A 27,225-nucleotide genomic window follows, 5' to 3' on the forward strand; every position below is an offset into this window, starting at 1 on the left:
GGTGAACGGTTGGGTCGGCCGCCCATTTGAGGTTGGGTCTGGCGTCCGTCAGGGCTGTCCTCTGAGCCCCTTGCTGTACGTGTTTGCCATTGATCCTCTCCTTAGAAGGATTGATGGTGGGCCTATGGCGGGGTCGGGATGGATCGGGCGATGCCGGAAGCCGCCCTCAGGGTGGCAGCATACGCTGATGAAGTCACCGTCTTTGTGTCCTCGAGGGGGAAGGCAGAGTACATGATGACGGAGGTGGATCGCTACTCGGAAGCATCCGAGTCCAGCATCAACTGGAATAAGTGTGAAAGTCTCTGGTAAGGAAGGGGAGATCCTACATTTGGTCTCCCGGACACCCTTCCAGTGCCCCAGGACTCGGCTAAAGTTCTCGGCAACAAATTTGGCCGGAGAGATTACCCCATGCAAAATTAGGTGGTCAGGCTCAATGGTGCCACTCAGAAGGTGGCCCAGTGGAAGGGTTGGTCTTTGACCCTTCGGGAAAGGGTTAACCTGATCAAAACATACCTGCTCCCTTTATTCATCTATCTGGGCAGCGTATGCATTATGCCAGAGCCTCTCTGGACCCGGGTCTACAACCTGTTCTTCCTAATGTTGTGGGGAAACAGGTTGAACCTAATTAGGAGAGATGTCACATATCGCACGAGGAGACTAGCGGGGTTATCTATGGTCAACCCTGTGGTGTTTCTCGTAAACCCCTTTGTTAAGATCAATATAGGCAACCTCTGGCAAGAGAGGGCTCCTCCGTGGGTATTCTCCTGTTGGGGATGGCATCGGCCTTTCTTCCAGGAATGGGATACTGGAGGGCGAGTGAAGGATCTTCGCACGCCGCACGGGCATCTTCCGGCTTACGCTACCGTGATTCTGAAGATGATACGTCGGTGGGGTCTGGGGATGTGGGAGATCAGAACTCTGTCGAGGAAACTCCTCGATAAGAGGGTTCTGTTGACCCATTTCCAGAAGCCCCTGGCGCTCAAGGACTGCCCAAGTCGGGACCTGGAGGGAGGGTTACGTTTATTGAATTCTGACAGGATCCCCTTGAAGTTTTGGGGCTTGACTTGGCGCTGTTTCCACGGGAGACTGTATGTAAGGGGCAACTTGAAGAGCAGGCCTCTGGTGGATAGGGGTTGAGCCCGTCAGGAGTGCAGCGACGTGCTGGAAAGCATGGAACATTTCCTGCTTCAGTGTCCCTTTAATACAGAGGTGCACAATCGGGTGGGAGCCTCCATTGGTTGGCCCAGGTTGGCACGCCTCTCGTATGCGGAATGGGTCTATGGGGCATTCAGGGACCTTGGTGGCAGCCTAGTGGTGAGGTTTCACATTTGGAATGCACGGTGTCTAGTTTCGACGGAAGAGAAAACCCTCCCCGTGCATGTGGTGAATAGAAACATCCTGGGTGACCTGGTGAAGGTGCGCTCTCTGGATTATGAGAGGTTGGGCACGACTAAGGCCTCTCTCATATGGAGAGGGTTTGTCTTTCGTTAGGGACAGTTTTCTTATTGTTAGGGTCTTTTTAGGGACAGAATAGGGAGAGGTAGGGACAGTTTCTATGAGGGTAATTTTTAGGGAAGGAGTAGGGACATTGTAGGGACAGATTAACTATAGGGATAGTTTTTATCTATTTGGTCGGTGCCCGGCTTATCATATCCAGTCCTTGTGGAGGGCTGTGTGTGACACTAGTAGAGTTTTTGTTTTCGGTCAAAGATAAAGTATGTACGGCTGCAGGTAACTGAACCTTAGGCTTTCGGGTATTAATATGTAGTGTTGGGTTGTAGTTATGTAGTATAAGAGATGTCATATGTTTTGTTTTGTATATAGGGTTAGGGGTTATAGATAAGTTGGGTGGGGGCTTATTGGGGGGAGGGGGGATTTATGCCTCAGCCGTAGCTTGACACGTCCCGGACAATGAACATTGGGCACAGGCTGTTGGTGCAGGCGTGGCCCTCAGGCTGCGGCGGGCAGGGCGTGTATTCTGGTGCAGCTTGGCTCGTCCTAGACATAGACATTGAGCATCAACTTGGGATGCAGGCGTGGCTCCCAGGCTGCACCATAGGGGTTTTGTTTGGGGTGTGTGGTGGTTTGGTCTGGTTATAGGGTTAGTTTAGGATTATGTAAGGTTTAGAGATGAGCGAGCATACTCGTCCGAGCTTGATGCTTGTTCGAGTATTAGGGTGCTCGAGATGCTCGTTACTCAAGACGAGCACCACGCGGTACTCGTCTCGATTAAACGAGCACTGACCATTGAATTCAATGGAGCCAGCAATACAGCCGTCTCCATTGAAAGCAATGGGCTGCCGGCGAGCGCGGGATGAATTTTTGGGAAGGGCTTAAAAATAGAAGCCCTTACCTGAAAATCATCCTAAAATGTGTAAAAAAAAAAAATGTATACTCACCTTTCCGCTGCAGCCGGAGTTCAGCCGCGTCTGGCCAGCAGTTCTGAACTGCTCTGTGTAGTATTCAGCAGCCGGGGATTTAAAATCCCCGCCTGCTGAATGAGCTGCCTCTGGTCACAGCCTCACCAATCAGAGGCAGCTCTCACTCACACCCATTCATGAATTTAATGAATGGGTGAGTGAGTGCTGCCTCTGATTGGCTCAGCTCAGCGGAGAGCTGCCCCTGATTGGTCCCTGCGCAGAGCCAATCTTTATGCTGACAGTGCGGGGAGGGGGGGAGGGTCTCACTCTTGCCACTATTGTGGCTTAATAGTGAGACCTCGGAGCCCGAAATGCAGCCCTGCATGTTGCTCCTCGCCTGCCCTATCCATTTCTGTGTTTTTTACATGACTTTGGTGATTTGCTAAGATTTTCACAAATGAAAACCTTAGCGGAGCACCAGTCATATACAAAAATGCTCGAGTCGCCCATTGACTTCAATGGGGTTCGTCAGTCGAAACGAACTCTCGAGCATCACTGAAAGTTCAACTCGAGTAACAAGCACTCGAGCATTTTGGTGCTCGCTCATCTCTAGTAAGGTTCTATTCTTTAGGTGGTGGGCATCACACAAAAAAAAAAAAAAAGTACCAAAAAAAGGGTATTGGGTTGTTCTTGTTATTTTTATTACTCTTTGTTGTTAGTATTATTGTTATTATTATATAATTGTTCTGGCGTGGAATTTCGGTTATTAGTCATATTTTCTTTCTTCTTATTTTGGGATTTCTGGCTGGATCCTGTGAGTTAGGGATGTTTTCTCACATGTGGGTATATTGTTAGATGTAGTATGTAGCGTATATGTATTGGTGAGGATGAGTGAGTGTAGTTTTGGAGTGCAGGTTGGTATAGTGTGCTGTGTGTATTGTTTGGACGAGATGGACCTTGTGCTTTGTCCCTTTGTCCTGAAGTAAGGCAAAGTACAGATAACACAAGTGATGATTTGGTTTTGTTTTATGTTTATGTCTTATGCCAAGTGAGCGATATTTATGTTCTGTTTATTGTAATGTTTTTCACTTTTATAATAAAAAAGATCTACAGGATGTAACTCAGGATCAGTACAGGATAAGTAATGTATGTACACAGTGACTCCACCAGCAGAATAGTGAGTGCAGCTCTGGAGTATAATACAGGATGTAACTCAGGATCAGTACAGGATAAGTAATGTATGTACACAGTGACTCCACCAGCAGAATAGTGAGTGCAGCTCTGGAGTATAATACAGGATGTAACTCAGGATCAGTACAGGCTAAGTAATGTATGTACACAGTGACTCCACCAGCAGAATAGTGAGTGCAGCTCTGGAGTATAATACAGGATGGAGCTCAGGGTCAGTACAGGATAAGTAATGTATGTACACAGTGACTCCAGCAGCAGAATAGTGAGTGCAGCTCTGGAGTATAATACAGGATGTAACTGAGGATCAGTACAGGATAAGTAATGTATGTACACAGTGACTCCACCAGCAGAATAGTGAGTGCAGCTCTGGGGTATAATACAGGATGTAACTTAGGATCAGTGCAGGATAAGTAATGTATGTACACAGTGACTCCACCAGCAGAATAGTGAGTGCAGCTCTGGAGTATAATACAGGATGTAACTCAGGGTCAGTATAGGCTTAGTAATGTATATACACAGTGACTCCACCAGCGGAATAGTGAGTGCAGCTCAGGAGTATAATACAGGATGTAACTCAGGATCAGTACAGGATAAGTAATGTATGTACACAGTGACTCCAGCAGCAGAATAGTGAGTGCAGCTCTGGAGTATAATACAGGATGGAACTCCGGATCTGTAGAGAATAAGTAATGTAATGTACACAGTAACTCCACCAGCAGAATAGTGAGTGCAGCTCTGGAGTATAATACAGGATGGAACTCAGGGTCAGTACAGGATAAGTAATGTATGTACACAGTGACTCCACCAGCAGAATAATGAGTGCAGCTCTGGAGTATAATACAGGATGTAACACAGGATCAGTACAGGATAAGTAATACATGTACACAGTGACTCCACAAGCAGAATAGTGAGTGCAGCTCTGGAGTATAATACAGGATGTAACTCAGGATCAGTACAGGATAAGTAATGTATGCACACAGTGACTCCACCAGCAGAATTGTGAGTGCAGCTCTGCAGTATAATACAGGATGTAACACAGGATCAGTACAGGATAAGTAATACATGTACACAGTGACTCCACAAGCAGAATAGTGAGTGCAGCTCTGGAGTATAATACAGGATGTAACTCAGGATCAGTACAGGATAAGTAATGTATGCACACAGTGACTCCACCAGCAGAATTGTGAGTGCAGCTCTGCAGTATAATGCAGGATGTAACTCAGGATCAGTACAGGATAAGTAATGTACTGTATGTACACAGTGACTCCACCAGCAGAATAGTGAGTGCAGCTCTGCAGTATAATACAGGATGTAACTCAGGAACAGTACAGGATAAGTAATGTATGTACACAGTGACTCCACCAGCAGAATAGTGAATGCAGCTCTGGAGTATAATCTATATATATAAAATTGATTGTATGCGTGTCTGTCTGTTTGTCCTTTATGCGCTACTACACCATTCATCCGATCGCCATGAAACTTTGGGAAGTTGTTGAGTACACTCCTGGGAAGATTATAGGCATAGTACATCGATCCTATGATAAATGGCGCATGTGCGAGCATCATCGACAGTTATGATCCCCCACGTGGATCGTACGATTTCCATCATTGCCACTAATTCTCTCACTTCCCCATGTCGTAGAAACATGAAATTTGGCATGAGCATTGATTATGTCATAAATAGGAAAAGTTAACGTGTCCCAACTCAATTATTCAATTCTAAGCACCAAAGAATTAGCGTCCAAATTTTACGTACGGAATCTAATTCTCTCACTTCCCGATGTAATTTGGCACGAGCATTGATTATATCATAAATAGGAAAAGTTAATGGGTCCCAACTCGATTATTCAATTCTAAGCGCAAAAGAATTAGCGTCCAAATTTTATGTACGGAATCTAATTCTCTCGCTTCCCAATGTCATAGAAACTTGAAATTTGGCATGAGCATTGATTATGTCATAAATAGGAAAAGCTAATGGGGCGCAACTCGATTATTCAATCCTAAGCGCAAAAGAATTAGTGTCCAAATTTTATGTATGGAATCTAATTCTTTCACTTCCTGATGTCATCTATATATATAAAAATGAATGTCTGTCTGTCTGTCCGTCTGTCCTTTATGCATTACTATACCATTCATCCAATTGCCATGAAACTTTGGGAGGTTGTTGAGTACACTCCTGGGAAGGTTACTGGCATAGTACAACTATCCTGCGAGCATCGTCGACAGTTATGCTCCCCAGACAAAGATCATTTGATTTCCATCTCAAGTACAAAAGCAAAAGGCAATACGAGCAACCGTGTTCAACTACAAAATGATGCATCCGCCGAACGTTTCACAAGACAATTGCAGGATATTGAGAATGCTGAGGTAACATGAAAGCTGTGCTGTGATTGGTTGTTATATATTATACTGCTGAGGCAACATGAAAGCTGTGCTGTGATTGGTTGCTATATATTATACTGCTGAGGCAACATGAAAGCTGTGCTGTGATTGGTTGCTATATATTATACCGCTGAGGTAAAATGAATGCTGCGCTGTGATTGGTTGCTATTTTCTATATTGCTGAGGCAGAATAAAAGTTGCGCTGTGATTGGTTGTTATTTCTCTTACTGCTGAGGTAACATGAAAGCTGTGCTGTGATTGGTTGTTATATTTTATACTGCTGAGGTAACATATAAGCTGCGCTGTGATTGGGTGTTATATATTATAAAGCTGAGGTAACATCAAAGCTGCGCTGTGATTGGTTATATATTATACCACTGAGGTAACCTAAAAAAACTGCGCTGTGATTGGTTGTTCTCTAGATATATAAAAACGAATGTATGTATGTCTGTCTGTCTTCGCAGCAACGCGCGACGGGTAAGGTAGAGCAAAATATAACCGAGAATCAGTACAGGATGAGTAATGTATGAGTAATGTATGTATGCAATGACTCACAATATGCAGTATACAATAGACATATATATCATTGGTCGGCTTCCATCTCTTGTGCAGATAAGACGCAGCAGCCTTGTTGTCCTCGGCTGCAGACGTTCCTGCAGTTGCAAATTGTGTTAGGAACAGATGAAACCAATTTAAGTCTATTTTAGAGCCAGCAGCTATCTTATAAGGACAGCAGACATTGTATTTGACATCATTGCTGGCGTTAGATGCAGGATTCAATGAGCTCTACAGAAAGGGAGGTGGATCCAGAGAAATGCCGATCCCATTGTGTACAAGCAGCTCCCTATGTCTCGGCTGACTAGACTATTGTACACCCAAGACTCGTCGGGTTTGGAGTGGCGCAAGGATTCAAGTGATTTCATTGTAGCTATAACCATCTTGTTGGTTTACTTTACATTACATTCTGTTTTCAGAGCTGAAACCTCCCAGCACCCCCTGCTTGTTCAGTGTCTGCACAAAACATGATGTTATTTTTGGATTATTACCTTACAATATGGAAGGTCACTTTTAGGGGTTGTGACATTATGCAAGTTTTCTTCAACTTACAATGTAGGGTGTTTCTTGAAAATTGATGAGGGTCGATCACTGGAAACCTCATCATTCCCGAGAACGGGGGTCCTGTTGTGTCCCAAGGTGTGGGCACCAGAAGTTGTACATGTGCACTGCTGTTCCATTCACTTCAATGGCACCAAAGGAGATAGCCAAGTTTAAGCAGCATTACACTGCTGAAGTCACATGCATCCTCTGCTGTTGACAGGTTGGTGCCCCTATCATGGGGTCACCTGAGCCTGCCGCCTCAGGTGGCAGTCTGCAGGATCTCAGAGGGACAATGCTAGGGTTGTCCTGTCCAGTAATGGCTGCTGCTGCTGTAGTTGCTCTGTGACCCATGACGCCTACCCCCAGCATCCAAGTTCCTACATGCAGATGGAGGAAAATTATGTTGGGCACTATTAATAACAGTGACCCCCATAGTGGCCCCACTCCCCAAGTGGGAGACACTTACTACTGGGGCCACTATGAGAGCACCAGTATTACTGGAGCCACTGTCGGGGCAATATTAAAACTGGGGCCACTATTATTACTGTGACCACTATTACTACTGGGGCCACTACGGGGGCTCTATTAATACTTTAGCCTCTATAACTAATGGGACCACTATGGGGGTTACTAAAACTACTCGACCACTATTGGGGTGACTAAAAATACTAGAGCCACTATAGGGGTCACTAAAACTACTAGACCAGTATAGGGATCACTTTTACTACTGGTCCACTTTGAGGGTCACTAAAACTACTGGGCTACTATGGGGGTCAATAAAACTACTGGGGCCCCTGTGGGAGGCACTATTACTACTGCCGCTACTATGAGGGTTCCTATTACTACTGGGACCTCTATGGGGGGCACTATTACTATTTGAGCTCCTATTGTGGTTACTATGATTACTGGGGCCACAAATAGGGTCACTATTACTACTGCGGCCATTAAGGGGGTAACTGATGCAGCCACTATTACTCGGTCACTTCAGAAAAGTCTCAGTGGTTCAAATAGGTGTCAAATTGGGCATCTTGTGTATTGGTGCTTTCAGGGCATGTAAAATTAGCTTTTTGTTCGAGGTGGGGGGGGGGGTTGAGTGACATTTCACAGTTTGCCTCAAGCAGCACCCCTGGCTGCCCCCCACCAGACACCCCTCTCCTGCTGCCCACAATACTCTGTTATCAGCCCGTGTCTGAGGCTTCCTCTGTAGATTAGTTTGCCATGTACAGACTGAATCATCCCTTCTCATCCTCCTGTGGCTTCTGAATTGCCTTACATTGCAGCAGAGTCATGCTGGTATATGTAGTGCCCAGTGTCGGAGGACCGGCAGTAGCTCTTGTACGGCTTTGTTCACCTTGAATGAATTCAGCCAGTTCATCTACACAACCTAATTTTGATGAACCTCTCAGTCCGGTGCATTTAATGTCAGGCGGTTGCTGGGCTCCAGGTGCAGAGCTGCAAATAATTCAATCCCGGCTCCTAATGGAAAGCGCATTTAATAGCCGGGTGAGTAATATTCCCCGCAGGGCTCAACATAGTAAGAAATCCTGACACACGAGTGAGGTGGGAGGCGGAGGGGCTGCGAAGACAGAGCAATGAGGAATCGTTGTGCCATCCTTACAACATAATGGGGATATATGTGGTTGGTGCATTCTATGAGCAGTAAAGGGTCCGGGGGGGGGGGGGCATGTAGCAGCGAGGGCCACCAGTCCCAGCTCTCCCATTATCTAGGCTGACTTCTGCTCCACAGACAGGGCCGTAGGTCCTACATTCATTTATGTCACCAGGGCGGCTTGGAGCCCATCCATACTGTCTTTTGCAGCATCTGTTTAACATATGGACTTTGCAAGTGTGTCCTGGTCTGACTGTGGGTCTCCTGATCAGAACTTGGAGCACCTTACTTCACTAGGGGCCCCACTGATCAGTCAGGCAATTCCTCTGGCTCCTTTCACAGGTCTTCCTCCTTTGACAGGTTTTCCTTAATGATGGAAAGGAACAATCCTGCCCAAATGATGGTGGTCATGCACTCATGGTCAAAAAAACTCCGGCCCCTAGAAGGAGTTGTCATTTTGTTGCAAAACCCGCCCTACAGTTCCATCTCGGGCAGATATACAAATGATGAGAGTTGTGGTGATTAGATGAACAGTCTTGTCACCGGAGGCCCTAATAGTGGTCCCGTTGTCTATATAAAGATAAAAGCCGTCCCTGACTGACTGACTGACTGACTCCCTGACTGACTGACTCGCCCCTAATTCTCCAACTTCCCGATGTCGTACAAACATGAAATATGGCACAAGCATAGATTATCTCCAAAATAGGAAAAGTAAAGGGGTCCCAACTCGATTATTTAATTCTAGCGCAAAAGAATTAGCGTCCAAATTTTAAGTACGTAATCTAATTCTCTCACTTTCCGATATCATAGAAATTTGAAATTTGGTATGGGCATTGATTGGTCATAAATAGGACAAGTTATTGGGTCCCAACTCGATTATTCCATTCTAAGCGCAAAAGAATTAGCGTCCAAATTTTATGTATGGAATCTAATTCTCTCACTTCCTGATGTCATTTTATATGAAGGAAACGTTGCATGGTTACCTCCCCGTGGTGTTTCCTGGGTAACGCAAAGAACTATGCAAAATGGTGAACATATTTTTTTCCTCAGTATCTCTAAAGTAAGGACGACTTCATAAGATTTTCCATGTGAACACCAGATAAACACCAGTACCAAATTAACTCGGGCGAAGCCGGGTATATCAGCTAGTTATGTATAAATACGGCCAACAACTGGGTGAGAGTTAGTTCACTATTCGCCTTATTTCTGCCTGCATATAAATAGTCGCTGGTTGAGCGTCTGGTGTGAACAGGTAATCGTTGTCTGTCAAGAATTGTCCAACAGATTTACAGGGAGGTTCCGCGCCTGTTGGGAATGTGCCTCCCATTTAATGCTCATCGATTCCCAAAGACACATACATACGTGCGAGTGATCGTCGACTGAATAGTCCCTGCTGATCATGGAAAGTAGACCCGCTGCTGCTGCCTCTGGCTGGTTTTAGTCTTTGAAGGAACACTTGGTGTTTTGGCCGCTCACAGTAAAACGTCTTCTCTCGAAGACCACTTATACGTACTTTAGTGCATCCAGAAGCCAATGAGTGCGCATTGGAGGGGGGGGGGGGGCAAAATCTCAAATACTCACCCAACGAAGAACTTCACCCACCCTGAGTAGTAGGCAAATTATATTTTGGTTTAGGTAAATGCTCCCGCTTCTCATATGCAGCGTCCGAGAAGCGGGCCACGGCCTAGGAGACAGCGGGGTAGAGTTTGGGCCTCGTCACGGCGGCCCTACCGCCTTCTACCCGGAGGGTAACTGTTGACACGGCCCAGGGCCAAGGGCAGGTTAATAAATGGGAAACCCACTTAGGGATTACCTGAGTCCTTTTAGTTACTCGTGATGCCACCGTTTCTTCTGCAGCGGGGAATTCCTAGATGCTTGAGTAAATCCTCTCTCGCACAGCTTTTGCGGGGAAATTCCTGGTTGTCGGAGTAAATCCACACACGGGTACCTTTTAAGACACGGCCTCTGGAAGCAGACGGATGACCGGTCGTTTTACTCAATGTTAGCAGCAAATACAGTTCAGCAGTTTCCTAGACAGGCGGTATGACAGGGAGGACTCACGGGATGTCAGGAGGAACCACAGCTACAGTTATCTGCAGGTCCTGGCCTGGTACCACACTCTCTTCTCTCCTCTAATCTCTACCAGTCCACACTCACGGTCAGGTTCACACTGCCGAACTCTTGAGGGTAGTAGTCCCCGACAGTCGTTAGGCTATTCTCTCTGCCTCTTCCATTCTGAACCACACAGGTTGCAGGTACCTCTGTGGAACTCCTGAAGACCTCTCTTCTCCCTCAGAACTCTCTCAGAACTTAGAACAGAACAACAACAACTCCTTGCAAGCGCATATATCTCACAAGGTCACATGACAAACAAACTGATACATTTTCCAGACAGTCAGCTCACATACCAGATAGTTAACTCTTTCAGTGCTGCAGCTAGGCAATATACATCATTCTTGCAAGACACTGACAAGACAAATGCATGCATACAGTTTTGGATGGGCCCTGTTGTAGCAGGCCACTACACATGCAGTGATTGCAAAATTTAACAAGTGAACAACAATTGCTCCGTGTAAAAGCACAAAAACTGCAGTCGTTCGTACGCTTTAGCCAATCTTCAGATGATACTTGTCCCAAGTAAAGTTATGAGCAATAATGCCTTGCAGTATAGAAGTACTGCAATGCATTGTCATAGTGACCAGAGCTTTTATGGTTCAACCCCCCCCCCCCCCAATAGGGACTTAAAAAAATGTGAAAAAATAAATAAAAATAGGGTAAAAAAAGCATAAATAAAACAAACTTTGTCGTGTTTGTATAAAAAGATTTAAAAATGCAAAAAAACTCCACATATTTGGTATCATTGTATGTAATGACATGTACAATAAATTGAAAACACTATTGATCCTGCACGGCAAAAACCGTAAAAAGGTGAAATGCTTATATTGTTCAGTTTGCCCAAAAAGAACGCAATAAAAGTGATCCAAAAAGCCATATGTAACCCAAAATAGTACCAACATAAACTGCAGCTCGACATGCAAAAAACAAACCCTCACAGAGCTCCGCCCATGTAGAAAAGAAAAAAAAAAGTTATAGGACTGAATTCCCCCCCCCCCCCCAAAAAAAAAAAAAAGATTCTTATTGCTCAAAAGTGGAAAACCTAAAAAAATTTATATAATATACTGTATAACCTAAAAGTTATACAGTATATTATATGTACACTAAAATGCCACCAATTAAAACTACAACTCGCCACGCTAAATGCAAGCCTTCATACGGGCATGTCGATGGAAAAATAAAAATGTTAAGGCTTTTGAAAAGTGGAGATGAAAATCAAATCCCACCCCAAAAATCGTTGTGTCTCTATGGCCAAAATAGGCTGCATCACTAAGGGGTTAAAATATCATTCAAGTGGCTTGCACGGTGTGGATTCTAGCACATATACTGTGTGTTCACACGTCGCTGAAAGCTGCAGATTGTCTGTGTCTGCATGGGATTGGTCTGGAATCTGTGCCAATCCCTCAGCAAATCTGCAAAAAGTCTCCCGCTGATTTTAGTGCAAATCCGTGCCGTAATCTGCAAGAGTGTCCAAAAATAGCTGAGGGTCGGGAAAAGCAAAAAAAAGTGCAAAATAATTATATTGAGGCCCGTTTCACATCTGCGTTGGAGGTTGCATCACAGATCTGGCTGAAAATACCGGGGAAAAAGTGTTAGATGCAGCGGTCCAAAAGCCAGCCAGGCGGGCGGAACGCGGATGGACCCCATTATAGTCAATGCGGTCCATCTGGCACTGCTCGCTTCTGTCCAGAGATGGAACCATTTAGCTGCAGGGATTCCCCTTTCCTGCTCCCCAAACATAGCAGGAAGCAGAAATCCCCGATGCAGATGTGAAACCTCAGCTTCTATTTTTAGAAACGCCCTGGAATATGAAACAATTGCAAATCAAAAACAACAAGACAATGTATCCAGTTTGGGTGAAAACAACACAATGTATCCAGTTTGGGTGAAAACAACACAATGTATCCAGTTTGGGTGAAAACAAGACAATGTATCCAGTTTGGATGAAAACAAGACAATGTATCCAGTTTGGGTGAAAACAAGACAATGTATCCAGTTTGGGTGAAAACAAGACAATGTATCCAGTTTGGGTGAAAACAAGACAATGTATCCAGTTTGGGTGAAAACAAGACAATGTATCCAGTTTGTGTGAAAACAACACAATGTATCCAGTTTGGGTGAAAACAACACAATGTATCCAGTTTGGGTGAAAACAACACAATGTATCCAGTTTGGGTGAAAACAACACAATGTATCCAGTTTGGGTGAAAACAACACAATGTATCCAGTCTGTGTGAAAACAACACAATGTATCCAGTCTGTGTGAAAACAACACAATGTATCCAGTTTGGGTGAAAACAACACAATGTATCCAGTTTGGGTGAAAACAACACAATGTATCCAGTTTGGGTGAAAACAACACAATGTATCCAGTTTGGGTGAAAACAACACAATGTATCCAGTTTGGGTGAAAACAACACAATGTATCCAGTCTGTGTGAAAACAACACAATGTATCCAGTTTGTGTGAAAACAACACAATGTATCCAGTTTGTGTGAAAACAACACAATGTATCCAGTTTGTGTGAAAACAACACAATGTATCCAGTTTGTGTGAAAAAGACACAATGTATCCAGTCTGTGTAAATCCTCCTCAGCATGTTAATAAAAAGGAACTTTTGGCTGTTCAAAAACAATAACAGTTGCAGCATTTTTCTATAAACACTCAAAAATGTCACGTAGAAACCGAAAACTGTAAGATTTCGCTTATGAATGGCGGTACTAATATCTAGTGACATCACCGTTGTGTCCGGGAACTTCCTGACGTCTGTGCCGCCCGGAGTCACCAACTTCTGGCGTCTCTAGCAGATTCCGGTTCTGGAAGACTGTTCTACTTTCCACAGTTCTGCTGCAGCTCTTGTTCTTGCCTCGTAAACCGTATTTTTGGGTCACACCACAAGTTCTCTATGGGATCGAGGTCCGGGCACTCCATGGCCTCAATCCTATTTGTAACCCAGATGTTATTTGATCAGGCCGGCTTCACAGGGGCATGAGTGTATTTGTGCAAGGGGCATTGTGGATTTTTGGACGCCAATGTTTACTTTGCTGTTATTTTGAGGCGGGCAAAAAAACCTGCAAGCATGCTCACATTAATTTCAAGGGGTAATGAGGTTTAAATTGGTTTAATATGTGCTGTGCACATGTGCAATACACCCGAAGATAGAACAATCTGCGTGAATGAAATGCGTATGCAAAATACGCTCATGTGAATAAACCAATTGACATCAATGGGTACTATTCACTGCGTATTGTGCACGCAAAACATACACGGGAGGATCAGAATTTTTCAGAAATGATGCAAGGCGTTTTTGGCAAGCGTAATATAGAGCCAAGTTTCTCAGTCCAATATCACGCTGGCCCATGTGAAAGTAGCCTCAGTCTACAAAACGTTGCGCCATTTCCTTTTCGGCAAGTCTATGTGTTCCTTTGCAAACTTTAACCTATTCAGGATGCCTGGTAACTCGGCTTCACTTGATTGTCTTCTGGCTGCAGCAGGACTCGCTGGGAAGTTCGGACCTTCTGTGAACTTTCTGGAGGTGATCATTGGGTGTATTTGCCATTCTGGTTATTCTTCCATCCATCAGTAGATCTCCGCTTCCTTCCGTGTCTTTCAGGTTGGGGTTGCCACTTCAAGGCATTGAGATCACTTTAGCTGAGCCACCGATGATCTGCTGCACTTCTCGGCATGTTTCTCCCGCTCCAATGAACTTTTTAAGGTAGTCTACCTAGGTGGGTCTTGTTTTTACGGCGTACATACTGCAGCTTGATAGGCTATCAGCCATGGCAGTGCTAGGAGGTCCTCAAAAGGCTCCAGGCTGCCATGGCAACCAAAGGACACTTTGTGCAGATTTTAAATGTCACTTTTTTATCTGCAACATACATCACTTCTTCATGTGGAATCCGTGTCTGAAGATCTGCGGCAGAAATTCCCCATTGATGAGGCAGAATCCGTACGCAGATCTGTGGCTGCAACAAATTGGCCGCGACCGTATAGATTGCTGATGTGGATTTCCATTGAAATCCATGTCGGAAAAATCTGATGCGAATTAGTGCCGAGAGAGGATCTGACTCGCGTTTATATCCAAAGAAGACATAAGGCCAGGCTTCCTTGCTCAGATTTGAATTGCCGACCGCACGATAGAACGCAGGCATTGAAAGGCATGTATTCTTGCATTTCTGCTTATACTCGTGGGTACGAATTGCATATTATGCAGCATGCTCCATTTTAGCGCACATTCTGCGTGGACGGCCCCCATTGAAGTAAGTGGATGCGAGTGTTCTGTCGCCGACGCCTATACACAATGATCATCGCTTATGAGTGGCGGAAACACTCACAATGTTAGGCGAAAAAAGATAGAAAAGACAGAACTCCAGCTGAAGGGAGAGAGAGAGAGAGAGAGAGAGAGCTTTCTTCTGCGCAGACGATACGCTGTACATTCACATGGAAAAGGAAAGCCGCTCACATCCGAGATCTCCAACGATCATTTGCAATTACTTTCCACGAATGATCTTCCGCTGCGGAACTCTACATGTGGAATCCGACCTGTTCGTGTGATCCTGGTCAAGAGCAGGCAGCTGGCACAGGTGGAGATGTCAGGATGTGGGCAGTGCCAGGGAGGTTACATAACCCGCTGCCACACCACCTGCACAGATGGCGGCCATTACTTTCTGCTGCATTAAAAGCATCTGACGCTCTGCCACCGACTGTCACATCAGCCTCAACCAGACATCATTAACCCTCACATTGGCATGCTGAGGTACGACAGAGACACTAGAATCGCGTCATTCTAAGATTTGGATGGACTAAGAATCTGATACAAAGTGACGAACATACAGCAGATAACCATGGAAGGGCCCATAGATGTCCCAGCTGGCTCATTTCTGGCGTGCAGTCGCAATAGCGCCAGGAGTGCTGCCAGGTCTTTCGAGACCCACATGTAGACGTCAGCAGAAGTGACACTAATACCATCGGACATCAGTGCTGCAGTCGGTTTTGTGAAGATGCTTTAGCAATGGAAAAGGCTGCTATAAAAATGTGGTACGTGTGCCAGTCGTCCACCATCATAAAGAACTCCAACGTTGGCATTGTATTAACACGGGCGCACCATCTGGGGATTATTTTTGGCTGCCAGATTGCAGCAAGACCCTCTGAGTAGAGGCATTCAAAAGTTACAATTTTGTTGCAAGTACTAAAATTGCAATGTTTACACTGGGTGTCGCCACTTTTCTAAAGTGGGCAGGGCCTAGTGTTAGTTGGCATGGCTGCACGTGGACCTTCACGTTTCCTACAATGCATAGAAAAGTGGCATAATTTATAGCTGAAACCCATGCCCGCTTAGTCTGTCAAATGGAAGCGCCTCCAGATGCCAGAAATGTAAAAATGTATTGCACTTACTCCAGGGGGTATTTTACTTGGACCAGCATATGAAACATCTGTCTTAGACATGCTGATGTCCCACCCTCCCACATTACACCAGGGTTCTTGTATGACCCTTGAATGTCTTCCTACAACCCTTGAAGTCTATGCCTAATGCAATAGTACACAAGTGAGGGAAGCCAGCTGACCCCGCCACAGCACCCATAGGTAACCCCACTGCGTCTTCTCCCGGCGACCCCACTGCATTTTCTCTCTTGACAACCCCGCTGCGTCTCCTCTGGCAACCCCCGCTGCGTCTCTTCCAGGTGATCCATTGTGTCTCCTCTGGGCGACCCTGCTGCATCTTCTTTGAACAACCCCCGCTGCATCTTCTTCGGGTTACCCTGCTGCATCTTCTCCGGGCTACTCTACTGCATCTTCTGCAGGCTACTCTGCTGCATTTTCTTCAGACGACCCCACTGTGTCTGATCCAGGCTACCCTGCTGCATCTTTTTCGGGCAACCCCACTGCATCTCCTCTAGGCTACCCTGCTGCTTCTCCTAAAGGCTACCCTGCTGCATCTTCTTCAGGCTACCCAGCTGCATCTGCGTCTTAGACATGCTGATTTCCCACCCTCCCACATTACACCAGGAGTCTTGTGTGACCCTTGAATGTCTTCCTACAACCCTTGAAGTCAATGCATACTGCAATAGTACACAAGTGAGGGAAGCCAGGCGACCCCGCTGCATCTCCTTCAGGCGACCCCGCTGCGTCTTCTTTGGCAACCCCACTGCTTCTTCTTCGGGCAAGCCTGCTGCGTCATCTCCCGCGACCCTACTGCTTCTCCTCCAGGCGAACCCGCTATGTCTCCTCTGGGCGACCCCGCTGCATCTTCTTCAGATGACCCCACTGCATCTTTTCCCAACAACACTGCTGCATTTCCTCTGGCATCCCCCGTGTCTCTTCCAGGTGACCCATTGTGTCTCCTCCGGGCGACCCTGCTTCATCTTTTTTGAACAACCCCGTTGCATCTTCTCCGGGCTACCCTGCTGCATTTTCTTCAGACGACCCCACTGTGTCTGCTCCGGGCTACCCGGCTGCATCTTCTCCAGGCTACCCTGCTGCATCTTCTTCGGGTGACCCCACTGTGTCTGCTCCAGGCTACCCTGCTGCATCATTTCAGGCGACCCCACTGCATCTCCTCCAGGCTACCCTGCTGCATCTTTTTCGGGTGACCCCGCTGCATCTTCTCCAAGTACCCTGCTGCATCTCCTCCAGGCTACCCTGCTGCATCTTCTTTGGGCGACCCCGTTGCATGTCCTCTTGGCTACCCTGCTGCTCCTCCTTGGGCGACCCCGTTGCATCTCCTCCAGGCTACCCTGCTGCGTCTTCTTTGGTTGGATAAGCTGGATCTTTGTCTCTGCGGTTTCTCCATCTTACACTTTTCTATCAAGTTAAACAAGAACTGAACACATTTCTGCGTAGATCACAGGACGCGGTCTGAGCAGAGCACTCAGCAGTTTTTGGATAGTGGGGGTTAAATTAAAAGCTCGCAGCTCATTAATAATGCAGACTTGCTGAGTTGGTGCTTTCTGGCTCAGCGGAAATAAGGCTAAAGGGTGATAAGAGAACATTAACCCCTTCAAACCATGGCCTAGTAGAGGCTTATTTTGACCTGTGATTCAGTTTTGCGGCTATCAGCGATGTGCTGAGAAAGACATTGGCGGAGAAAAACTCATTCCCAAGAGCTTGTCTGTGCCAGGATTACACAAGGTCTTGTTAGATTCAGCCTCTCATGAGGCATCATGGGAAAAAAGCTGATTGTAGCAAGATCAGGTGTAAGATCTCTCGCTTTATCTTTCCATTATCCGTCCCATCGATGTTCTAAATACAGCACTGTATTAGACTGGAAGTCCCATCATATATGTTGAGATGAGACCCCAACAATTATAATATCTGGACCCCCCATCAGGAAGCAAAGATACTCCCCATCGATGTCTATGGAAGGTGAAGGGTGGTGAACAAGCAAAAGATGGGGCTCCCTTGCCATTTTCTCTATGGAGCCCCATTAAGGTGTAGTGTAGTGGCCCACTACAACGGGGCCCCTCCATAACTGTATGCATGCATTTCTCTATGTAATGTCAGTGTCTTCTGTGTTGCATGAATGATGTGTATTGCATAGCTGCAGCACTAAAAGGGTTGTGTCTGGTATGTGAGCCGACTGTCTGGAATATGTATCTGTTTGTTTGTCATGTGATCTTGTGTGATATATGTGTTTTGCAAGGTGCATACAAGGGGATTCGGTCTGTTCAGAGCTTGCAAGAGGACCACACGGGCACCTTCAGCCTATACGGCCCAGAATGGAAGGGGCGGAAATAGGTCTACAGCCTGCCCTGGGCTTGGTGTATACCCAGGAGATATGTAAGAACTTCTTCCTTACCAAAAGTGAGAGAATGAGGCACCACCCTGCAGCGCACCCTTGTTCATCAAATGTGAGTGTTGACCAGTAGAGTGTTGGAGAGAAGAAAGTGTGTTGCCAAGATCAGGACCTACAGATAACAAGACTGTGGTTTCTTCTGTCCACCCGTGAATCCTCCCTGTCACACCACTTTATGTTGGCACTGTCTTCCTGTTGGTGTGTATTCGGAAATTGTAATCATGCTATTTCAAGTAAAGCAACAAGTTGCTCATCCGTTTCCGGAGGCTGTGTCTTAAAAGACCCCCGTGGAATTCCACAACGGAGGCTACATGAGAGTGAGTTTACTCCACCACCGAGGAATTCCACCGCGGCAAAAGAGAGTAAGGTGATCCAATATTGGGTTTCCCTTTTATTAACCTGCCCTGAGCCTTTGGACGTGTCACTAGTTACCCTCCGCGTGGGAGATGGTAGAACCACCGTGACAAGGCCCAAAGTCTGCGCCGCTGTCTCCTAGACTGGGGCCCGCTGCTCGGATACTGCAGTAGGCCCACGGCCCGAAAGGATTCGTTGATCCTAGGATGTAATAAGCAACGGACCTAATGAGTCAATGGTCCTTAGCCGAGCAGCAGGGACATGGCTGGTGGGATTCTCCTTAATATATGTTCTAAACCAATTATGCAGAAACATCCGCATGGACTAATTCCGTCCCGTGTGAACGCACCCTAAAAGTACAAGAGCGATGACTGATGGGACAGCTGTTCCGTGTAAAAGGGCCCTTAGAATGGCTTTACTTGGGCCGGCTATCATCAATATAATTGTGCAAAAGAGCGAATGCAAGCAGTCGTTCTGTGTAAACATGGCCACTAAGCGGGTGATGAGCGATAAGTCCCTCTCATAAGTCGTCCAGCTGGCCGAATAGCATCATTGGTGGTCAGGACCAGAAGCGTAATAGCCGGCTTCTCTCCCACTGAAATCAAAGGGAGCCATGCCTCCAATTAGACTTCGGCTCTTCACCTAGGAACCATCTATGGAGAGCAAAGCGCACAGCAATGTCACCGATGGACGCTTCATCGGTTGTGCACACCATTGATCAGAATGGACCATCATATAAGAAATTATTCCAGAATAGGACACTCCACCAGTCCCCCCCCCCCCATTTACATTGGTTGTGATTGGTCCACGGGTTGTCCGTGTGTAGTAAGTTGCAGACTGACCAGAATTATGACCATCTGAATCAGCTCATGGTCCACTGTAGAACTGCAGGGCCGGAGTGGTAGGTCCTCCTGGGTCGTACCATCTCAGTGTAGCGCCCCCTGCTGTGCAGATGTGTGCACTAGACACAAAGGATTGTACAAGCCAAGAAGTTTCAGATGATTTTTAATAAATATTAGCATGATGACAAAATCTTCACACACAGTGTATTCAAGTCTATCTAAACCTGCCGGGGGCTAGAAGATCCGAAGGGGAAGGGGTACAACCCCTGAAATTAGTACTACTACTCCCATCCAGCCACATTACCCCCACCCCCCCACCCCCACCTAGTCCTTATGTATCCTGGGGCTATTGTCGGAGCTTGAAGGCAACATTTTTCTGTCCAAGCGACCCGAATGTCCCCTACAGAACCCCCCCAAAAATCATCATAAAAGGGGACCAAATATACTGCATCTCATACTAGTAACACCCTTAAAGTGACAGTACACAAATCTGTGCAAAATACATTAATACAGTGTGAAAAGGGGGCAGGGAAGGCAAATTTTGAAGGGTCTGAATACTAGATGACCATTACCCATTGGGAGGGTCTTGTATGGGTACAGCAAATATCAGAAGACTTCTTCATAACATAAGGGGTCACCATACTGTGGGGGTGATGAGAATCACTTAAATCAGATTTTTTGCAGGCCTGAGACTCTTTAGAGAAAAGACACTATTGGGAAGACTTGGCCTGGAGAAAGCCAAATCACAAACAGGGCAGCACCTTAGGAAGAACCCTTACACGATATGTCCATTTGAACATGAGTCGTGACAGGACCCAGCAGCACAATGGTTAAAAGGTGTTGCCCTTGGATGAGTCACCCATAGTAGATTGGTGGGGATTCGTTGTTCAAGCCCCTTCCCGATCAGGTGTTTGCCAGGCCACTGCACTTGTGTACTGAACGGAATTCTGCAGGAAGCAGACAGCTCCGTTCTTTCTGTTGTGGCCAGGTTTAGCATTGCAGGCCAAGTTCCCCTTTGAAATGAAATGTAAAATTTTCACTGCAATACCATGCTTGGCCACTGCAGTGAGAATGGAGCTGTTTGATTTCTGCAGAAAGCAGCTCAGTGCACAAGCATGCCGACCTGGCAAACAACTGATCGGAAGGGGGCCCGAGCAACAAACTCTACTATTGATGAGCGAGTCTGAGGATAGGCCACCAATAGTTCACAACCAGACAACCCCTTTAATAGGTGAAATCATTTCCTTCTAGTCCTGTCACTTGATTCAGTTATAAAGAGAAACTCTACTCAGCTTTAGGCTTCCATTGTACAAGGTGGATTCACAAACATCGGATTTTGGCGGCGTGAGGGTATCAGTCCTCGTGATTGGATAACATGGCAGGACCAATGGGAGAGGAAGTCCATGCACTCATATAGGTTTGTGGGATGGGAAGCCCTTTGCAAACATGGGGAGGACATAAGGGGAAATTTGGAAGGGCCATGTGCTGGCCTTATGGTATAAAAGAATTCCAGCTTTTTGCACAAATACAGCTTATACGAAATATGTGACCTTTGTCCCAAGGCCAGAGGGGGGAGGGGGTATATTACCCGCAGATGCTCTTTTCTGCTGTCCATCTGATCCGCCAGCTCCAGATCCGGTTTTGGGCTGTACTAATTGGCCAAGGCAATCTTCAGACTACCCAATCCCCACAGTGCATTGGTAGTGTTAGACTAATAATGCACTATACCTGCTTTTCCATTGGTCACAGCTGCCAATGTGATCAGCACTGGCCAATTAGAGTAGTTTTCAGTGTGCATTAGGTAGTTAGAAAATTGCTAGAGCCATCTTGGAAGGGCTGAAAACGTGGCCAAGATATTGAAGGAGCGGCAGAGAAAAACAACTGCAGCTAATATAACCCCCCCCCCCCCCCCCCCCCCCCCCGCTCCAGGAGAGAATTTTGTACCAAAACTGGTGGGTTACTTTAATAAATACCCGCCCCCTTCATAAACTTCATACAGCTGTTGCCCCGGGCAGATACCAAACCAGGACCCCCTTGTCTGCACAGTAGAGCTTGACAGGACCACCTCATATTGTTTCTGCATAGCAAAACAAGCCCAGAGGTGCGGCGCTGCCAACCGCGGCACCAAAGTAGTCATCAACACTTGACTCCATGCCATGTCTAAAGAAAAACATGGCCAATGGTATAACAGCCCCAAAGCTGGTTGAGTTCCCATCTCAATATAACTGCAAGGCCTCAGGATGGGGCTTAGGTTAGGAGTCAGGGGGAATGCCAAAAAAATGTCACACGACATGAAGGAGCGCCAATAATACATCAACACATGTATTTCTTACATTCATATGCCAAATACTAAAGAAACTTTAAGACCAAGGCTTGTAGACCTACAGATGTGTCCGCCGTGAACTTGGCTTGAGGACGCCAATATCACAGGATAAAAAAAATTGATACAATCTTGCACCGTCCAAGTCAAGTCATCTCGCGCCACTCATATTAGGATATGTTGAGCTGTGAGAAGTTACGGGAGGACACATCTGTAGCGTTGTAGACCTTTCAGCTTGTCTGCCGATTGATATGTTGTGGTGAGGAAGAGCCGTGACCTGGAATGTTCCAGCACCGAGGTCTTCTCTTCCATGTGAATACAGTCCGGTGAGGTACGTTGCACACATGAATATCGATGAGTCCAGCCCATCGTCACATCTACTCCATCCTATACAATTCTGGGGGTTCTGGCAGTGACTTGGGGCTCTTGCAGTGAGGACCCCACGGCAGTGAATGGAGAATACTTTGCAGGCATCTGACAGGAATAATAAATTAAAACACATAAAGGTCGTCTGCGTTCCAGCAAAATAAATTAACATTGGTGTAAATAATACAAGTTGGGACACAACCAATAGTAAAGTGTTAACGATCATGGCTCCTTGTCAAATTTAAAGTGCACCTATTACCTACAGCAGAAGCAGCCAGGCTATGGGGTCTTTTCTTGTGTAGATTCTAGAAGGGGTTGTCATGAAGATACTCTAAGTAAGCAGAACACCCATTGATGGTGGTGGGGGACTACCGGAGACCCTTCTAGTCACCAAAGCTGAGAACTGCATCCAGCACAATTCTCCAAACTAGAAACCGGCAGTGAAGATCAGTGTAAGCACATGATGATGGCATGGACACCACCCACATGGCTTCTAGAATGGGCATCTACCCAGTGCCAGCTATGAAGGGAGATTGAGCAGAAATGCTTCAGCACCGACACCTCAAACAGCAGCTAGAGATGGGTTTCCACCGGGAGAACCTCAACAATCAGCCTCACACAGATCCATGGTTGAAGGGGAAAACAAAATCATGGCATGTCCTATTCTTCTCTGTTTCATGGACGAGAAATAGGACATGCCAATGATATGAGTGTCCATGTCTATCGGACAGCACAAAGACTCATGTCCATGTGCTGTCTAATTCGAGTCGCGCCCAAGTTTCTTGGGTACAACTCACAGTTACGGCTAACACGCACCTAGCCTTACAATAAGGCTGGTTTCATACGAGCGCATCACGGGCACATTTATGCGCCCATAATGCTTATGTGCATTCCAAACTGACCAGGGGTCTGCTTACCTAAACTCAGGGCATCATGGGGATAAATGATATTCTGAGTTTGGTCAAGTAGATCTGCACTTGGGCTCACCCTTACTATCAGCACATAAATAACTGTAAGGCTCTTCACCCATGCATCCTAAGGGAACTAAGTTGACTTCCCTTGTAGGTATGATGCCACCTCCTAGCTCTAGGTAAGAGATCCACTTTAAAAATGTTGCAAGAGAAATGAGGAGCACAAAACGTGTCTAATAACCAGAGTCTCTTGTGCTGGAGAAGACGTTGCCTCATACAATAAATAAATACCCAAAACGTTCTAGAGTAAAGTGGGCTTGCTCTGTATGAAATATTAGAGACCAGGGATAACATTCATAGACTGCAAAAGAGGCACTCGGGGTTCAGCTCTCAGCGTCTTCTACTGATAACGCAACCATAAAAATCTACACTCCACCGAATCCGGGGAGGAGGCTTATCATTAGCAGGAATGTGTTCATGGTCAAAAATCTGAATCACAGTGCTGATTTGGAGTTATTATGTCTACCCCCGGGCCAGACTAGAGAAATCTACTCTAGAATTAGAAAAAAAAATGAAATATCAAACATTATGCCAAGTGATGGTGCCTCATACACCCCATTATAAAGGGAAAACCCATAAAGACCACCGTAGAAGGTTCCTCGGAGTGTCGTACTATGGAGAAAACCAAAACAGGCAAGCGTCAGGTAGTCACGTAGGTCCAAAGGAATGCCAAATCTGCATCATGGGAAACCTGCCCCACAGCAATCACGGCCCTCTGTGTTGTCCACGCCGTTGCAAAAATCAAAAACGTTTTACATTTCTAAATCGGTCGTCACCGCGAGTCTTTACTTTAAACAATGATAGGAATTTCAACCAAAGCGTGAGAAGATCCGCGTTCTTCTAGAGTCTCTCTCCAAAAAAACAAAAACATTAACAGACAAAAGAAAAATAAAGTTCCCTTTGATACTCTAGATCTTTAAATAAGCAGCGAGAACTTGATGTACTCTCATCTAGGGAGTAACCACTCTCCCCGGACTGCAGCTATTGTACATCTCATGGTCAAGTAGTCTTATCTGCCGGTGACTGAAGGGAAATATTGTCCAGCCCTCCATTCCCTAGAGCAAGGTCTTCGCTACTGCGCCATTAGGAGTTCGGATCACCAAACTGGTCTTCGAGAGCAAATAAGTCTTCCAGGATCTGCTCCGTGAATGGACTCCTCCTCGGCAGAAATGTCCTATAGGAATCAGGTGAGAAGATCATGGGTCATGACAGCGCGTCTTCTTCTTGAGTTGGTGCGGTGGTGGCGGCATCATTCACCAAAACCCCCTGTTGTAGTCTCTGCAAGGAGGATCTCATCTGGAAGAGAAGGAGGAACATCTGTCTTATTAGGTTGGGTCAGCATGTTTCTACAAAAGCCCCAATACAAAAGAGAGCTTAAGAGGATGAGGTTTTGGCTGACTGGGCTAGTCTTTTAGGTATACATGAGGTCTTCTTGGCTCTGCCGAGCATGTATGCGTTTTTAACCCCTTGCAGCCTTTTTCATATTTCTCCCCCCTTTCATTAAATCACAACTCTTATTTTGCTACTGTAGGCCGGTCTCACATGGCCGAATTTGAATTGCGAGTGTATGAGTCATGGTAATATGCGGATCAATCATAAGAAAGTGCAATTCTGGTATTGCGAGTATCTTTTTTCTGACGATGTTCACTGTGGGATATTTTAATAACCTGAACGTTTTCTGGAGGATAGTTCAGTCTTTTAAATAGCGGGCAGGCAACCCCTTTAACAGCCGTGATCAGCGTGAATGCTGATCATGGCTGTCGCCGGTGGATGTCAGCTGTCAAAGACAGGTGATACCCGTAGTGTATGTAGCAGGCTCAGCTGCTTTGTCCTCTCCGTACACCCGGCGTGTACTGGGCGTACAGTTCACTTCGCGAAAGGATTAATAAAGAGGGAGGAACAAGTTTCCAGGCTCTCCAGACTCCCCTCACGGCCATCTCTCCTGATTAAACATGTAGAAATCCAACAGTCCTCCTTTCTCTCTCGAGCCGAGACACCATCATACACATTAGATGGTCGCCTGCTCCCTCTGAAATAACCATCTAATGGATATGGCCAGCTTATAGTGTAACTGTGCTTTCTGAGACCTTTTGACGTGTCAAAAGTTTTGATCTCTGGGGGCTGACTAGTGAGACCCCCACCAATCGTTGGAAGGGGCCAGCTGAAGCGCAGTCACTGCTCACTAGCTGAAGACTGACCCATAGACTTTCCATTGAGCCAGCTATCAGCCAGTGACCGAGCTCGGATGAGCGCTCTAGTGTTCTTGGTGAGAGTCTCAGGAGTTGGACCACCAGGCATCAAAACATTTGGCACGTGAAATTAAACATTTTTAGAAAGTGAAGTTGAAGTCTTCTGAAACCCATAATTGGGTCTTCCATCTTGGCAACCATACCGATACTATGGAGATGTAATATTACAGGCCACCATTCCAAAGAAGGTCCAAGATGTAATATACGGTAGTACATGGGGGCCATCGAAGCTATTTGTCAGTAACGCCCCCTCCATGGTGTCCATCTTCCCTACAGAGGTCTCCGCAGTTGTATTGGCAAAATTGGAGGACTAAAGGAAATAGTTGTCACCCAGCTTTTTCAACCTCCTGAATAGCAAATCCTCCAAATTCTGCAGTGCTACTATGGCGAGAGTGGGATGACAACCTCCGTGGAAGCTGTCATGGCGGCTGTGCTGGTTGTCACCCAGGATTCGTAATTCTGTGACATAAGTGGATTTATTTTTACTCTTTGTTATTATGTGAGGGGGCGGGTTTATGCTCTGATGAGGTAACGATCCGCCCGCACCCATCGCCGTCTCCCACCGCTTCTTTCCTTCCCTCTGATACCATCTGTCACTCTTCTTTATGTCTCACACTATTTGGTGGGAGTTTTGACTCATCAGAAATGATGGAATCCAAAAAGTAACTAAATAAGAAGAAATGTGGTTAATTAATATTTAATGATTGCGTTTCCGTATTCTCCGGACGTTCGCCAGTTTTCCCATCCTGAACTCATTGGAACACGCAAAACAGATTCTCCAAATGGAAAGTCAAGCATGAGCCAAACTCTCCTTGATTAAAAGGAGCTGTACCCAAATAGGCTTTCATTGCCTATCCATGGGGTAGATGGTAAACGTCTGAGACCCCCACTAATGCAGAAAACGGGGGCCCATGTGTCCCTCTTCTCTTCCCTGCGGGCTCGCTGCGTGCATGAACAAGGAGGTGGAGACTGAATGAAGCCGCGGTCACACATGCGCGGCGCCACTGCATTCATTTCTGCGCTCCCCCATCTCTGGTAGTCCCAATAAAGGTGAATGAAGCGCCGCATGTGTGTGACCACCGCTCTATTCAATCTCCTCTTCACTGCGGGGGATGCAGTGAGCCCGCAGGGCAGAGGAAAGAGACCCTTACTTCTTGGGAAGTCTTAGCAGTGAGACCTCCGCCGATCAGACTTATCATCTACCTTGTGGTTGGTAAAAGTCACTCTTGGCACAATCCTTGAAGGCAGGAGCTGCATGGCAACGTTGGCCATGGCCAAAGAACGCAATGCAATCCTTCCGTCTCACAATCTAATAGAAGTCAATGCGGTCACAATGACCGCGACTCGCAAAAAAAAAAAATCAAACTTCACTGGCTTTGCGAGCTGCAAAGTGACCCCATTAGTCTTTTACACTGCGAGGTCGATGGTTACAGCGCACTCTTTGGCGGCGGCACAGGCTGTGCGGGCCGTGCCGCAGTGTAGTACTCGCCTTCAGGTGTGAGTACACAAATGATCTTCCCATGCGAGTTTCATCCGACTGCGATATGGAAGGAACTCGCAACAAAATAACTCGTTG

At 46.3% G+C, this 27,225-nt stretch overlaps 1 protein-coding gene across 5 annotated transcripts in view; it reads right to left on the reverse strand.

The window, feature by feature from the left end:
* Nucleotides 1-21,664: 21,664 nt before the first annotated feature.
* The window catches only part of GRAMD1A (GRAM domain containing 1A), a 145,170-nt gene continuing 139,609 nt past the window's right edge, over nt 21,665-27,225 (reverse strand). For all 5 annotated transcript variants that reach the window (XM_066606453.1, XM_066606452.1, XM_066606454.1 and 2 more), the window contains one exon: nt 21,665-24,696. In XM_066606453.1, the coding sequence (XP_066462550.1) occupies nt 24,604-24,696 (93 nt within the window). In that variant the 3' untranslated portion in view covers nt 21,665-24,603. The remainder of the gene's footprint in view (nt 24,697-27,225) is intronic.

Source organism: Eleutherodactylus coqui, chromosome 6 (genome assembly GCF_035609145.1).
Source record: "Eleutherodactylus coqui strain aEleCoq1 chromosome 6, aEleCoq1.hap1, whole genome shotgun sequence".
NCBI lineage: Eukaryota > Metazoa > Chordata > Amphibia > Anura > Eleutherodactylidae > Eleutherodactylus > Eleutherodactylus coqui.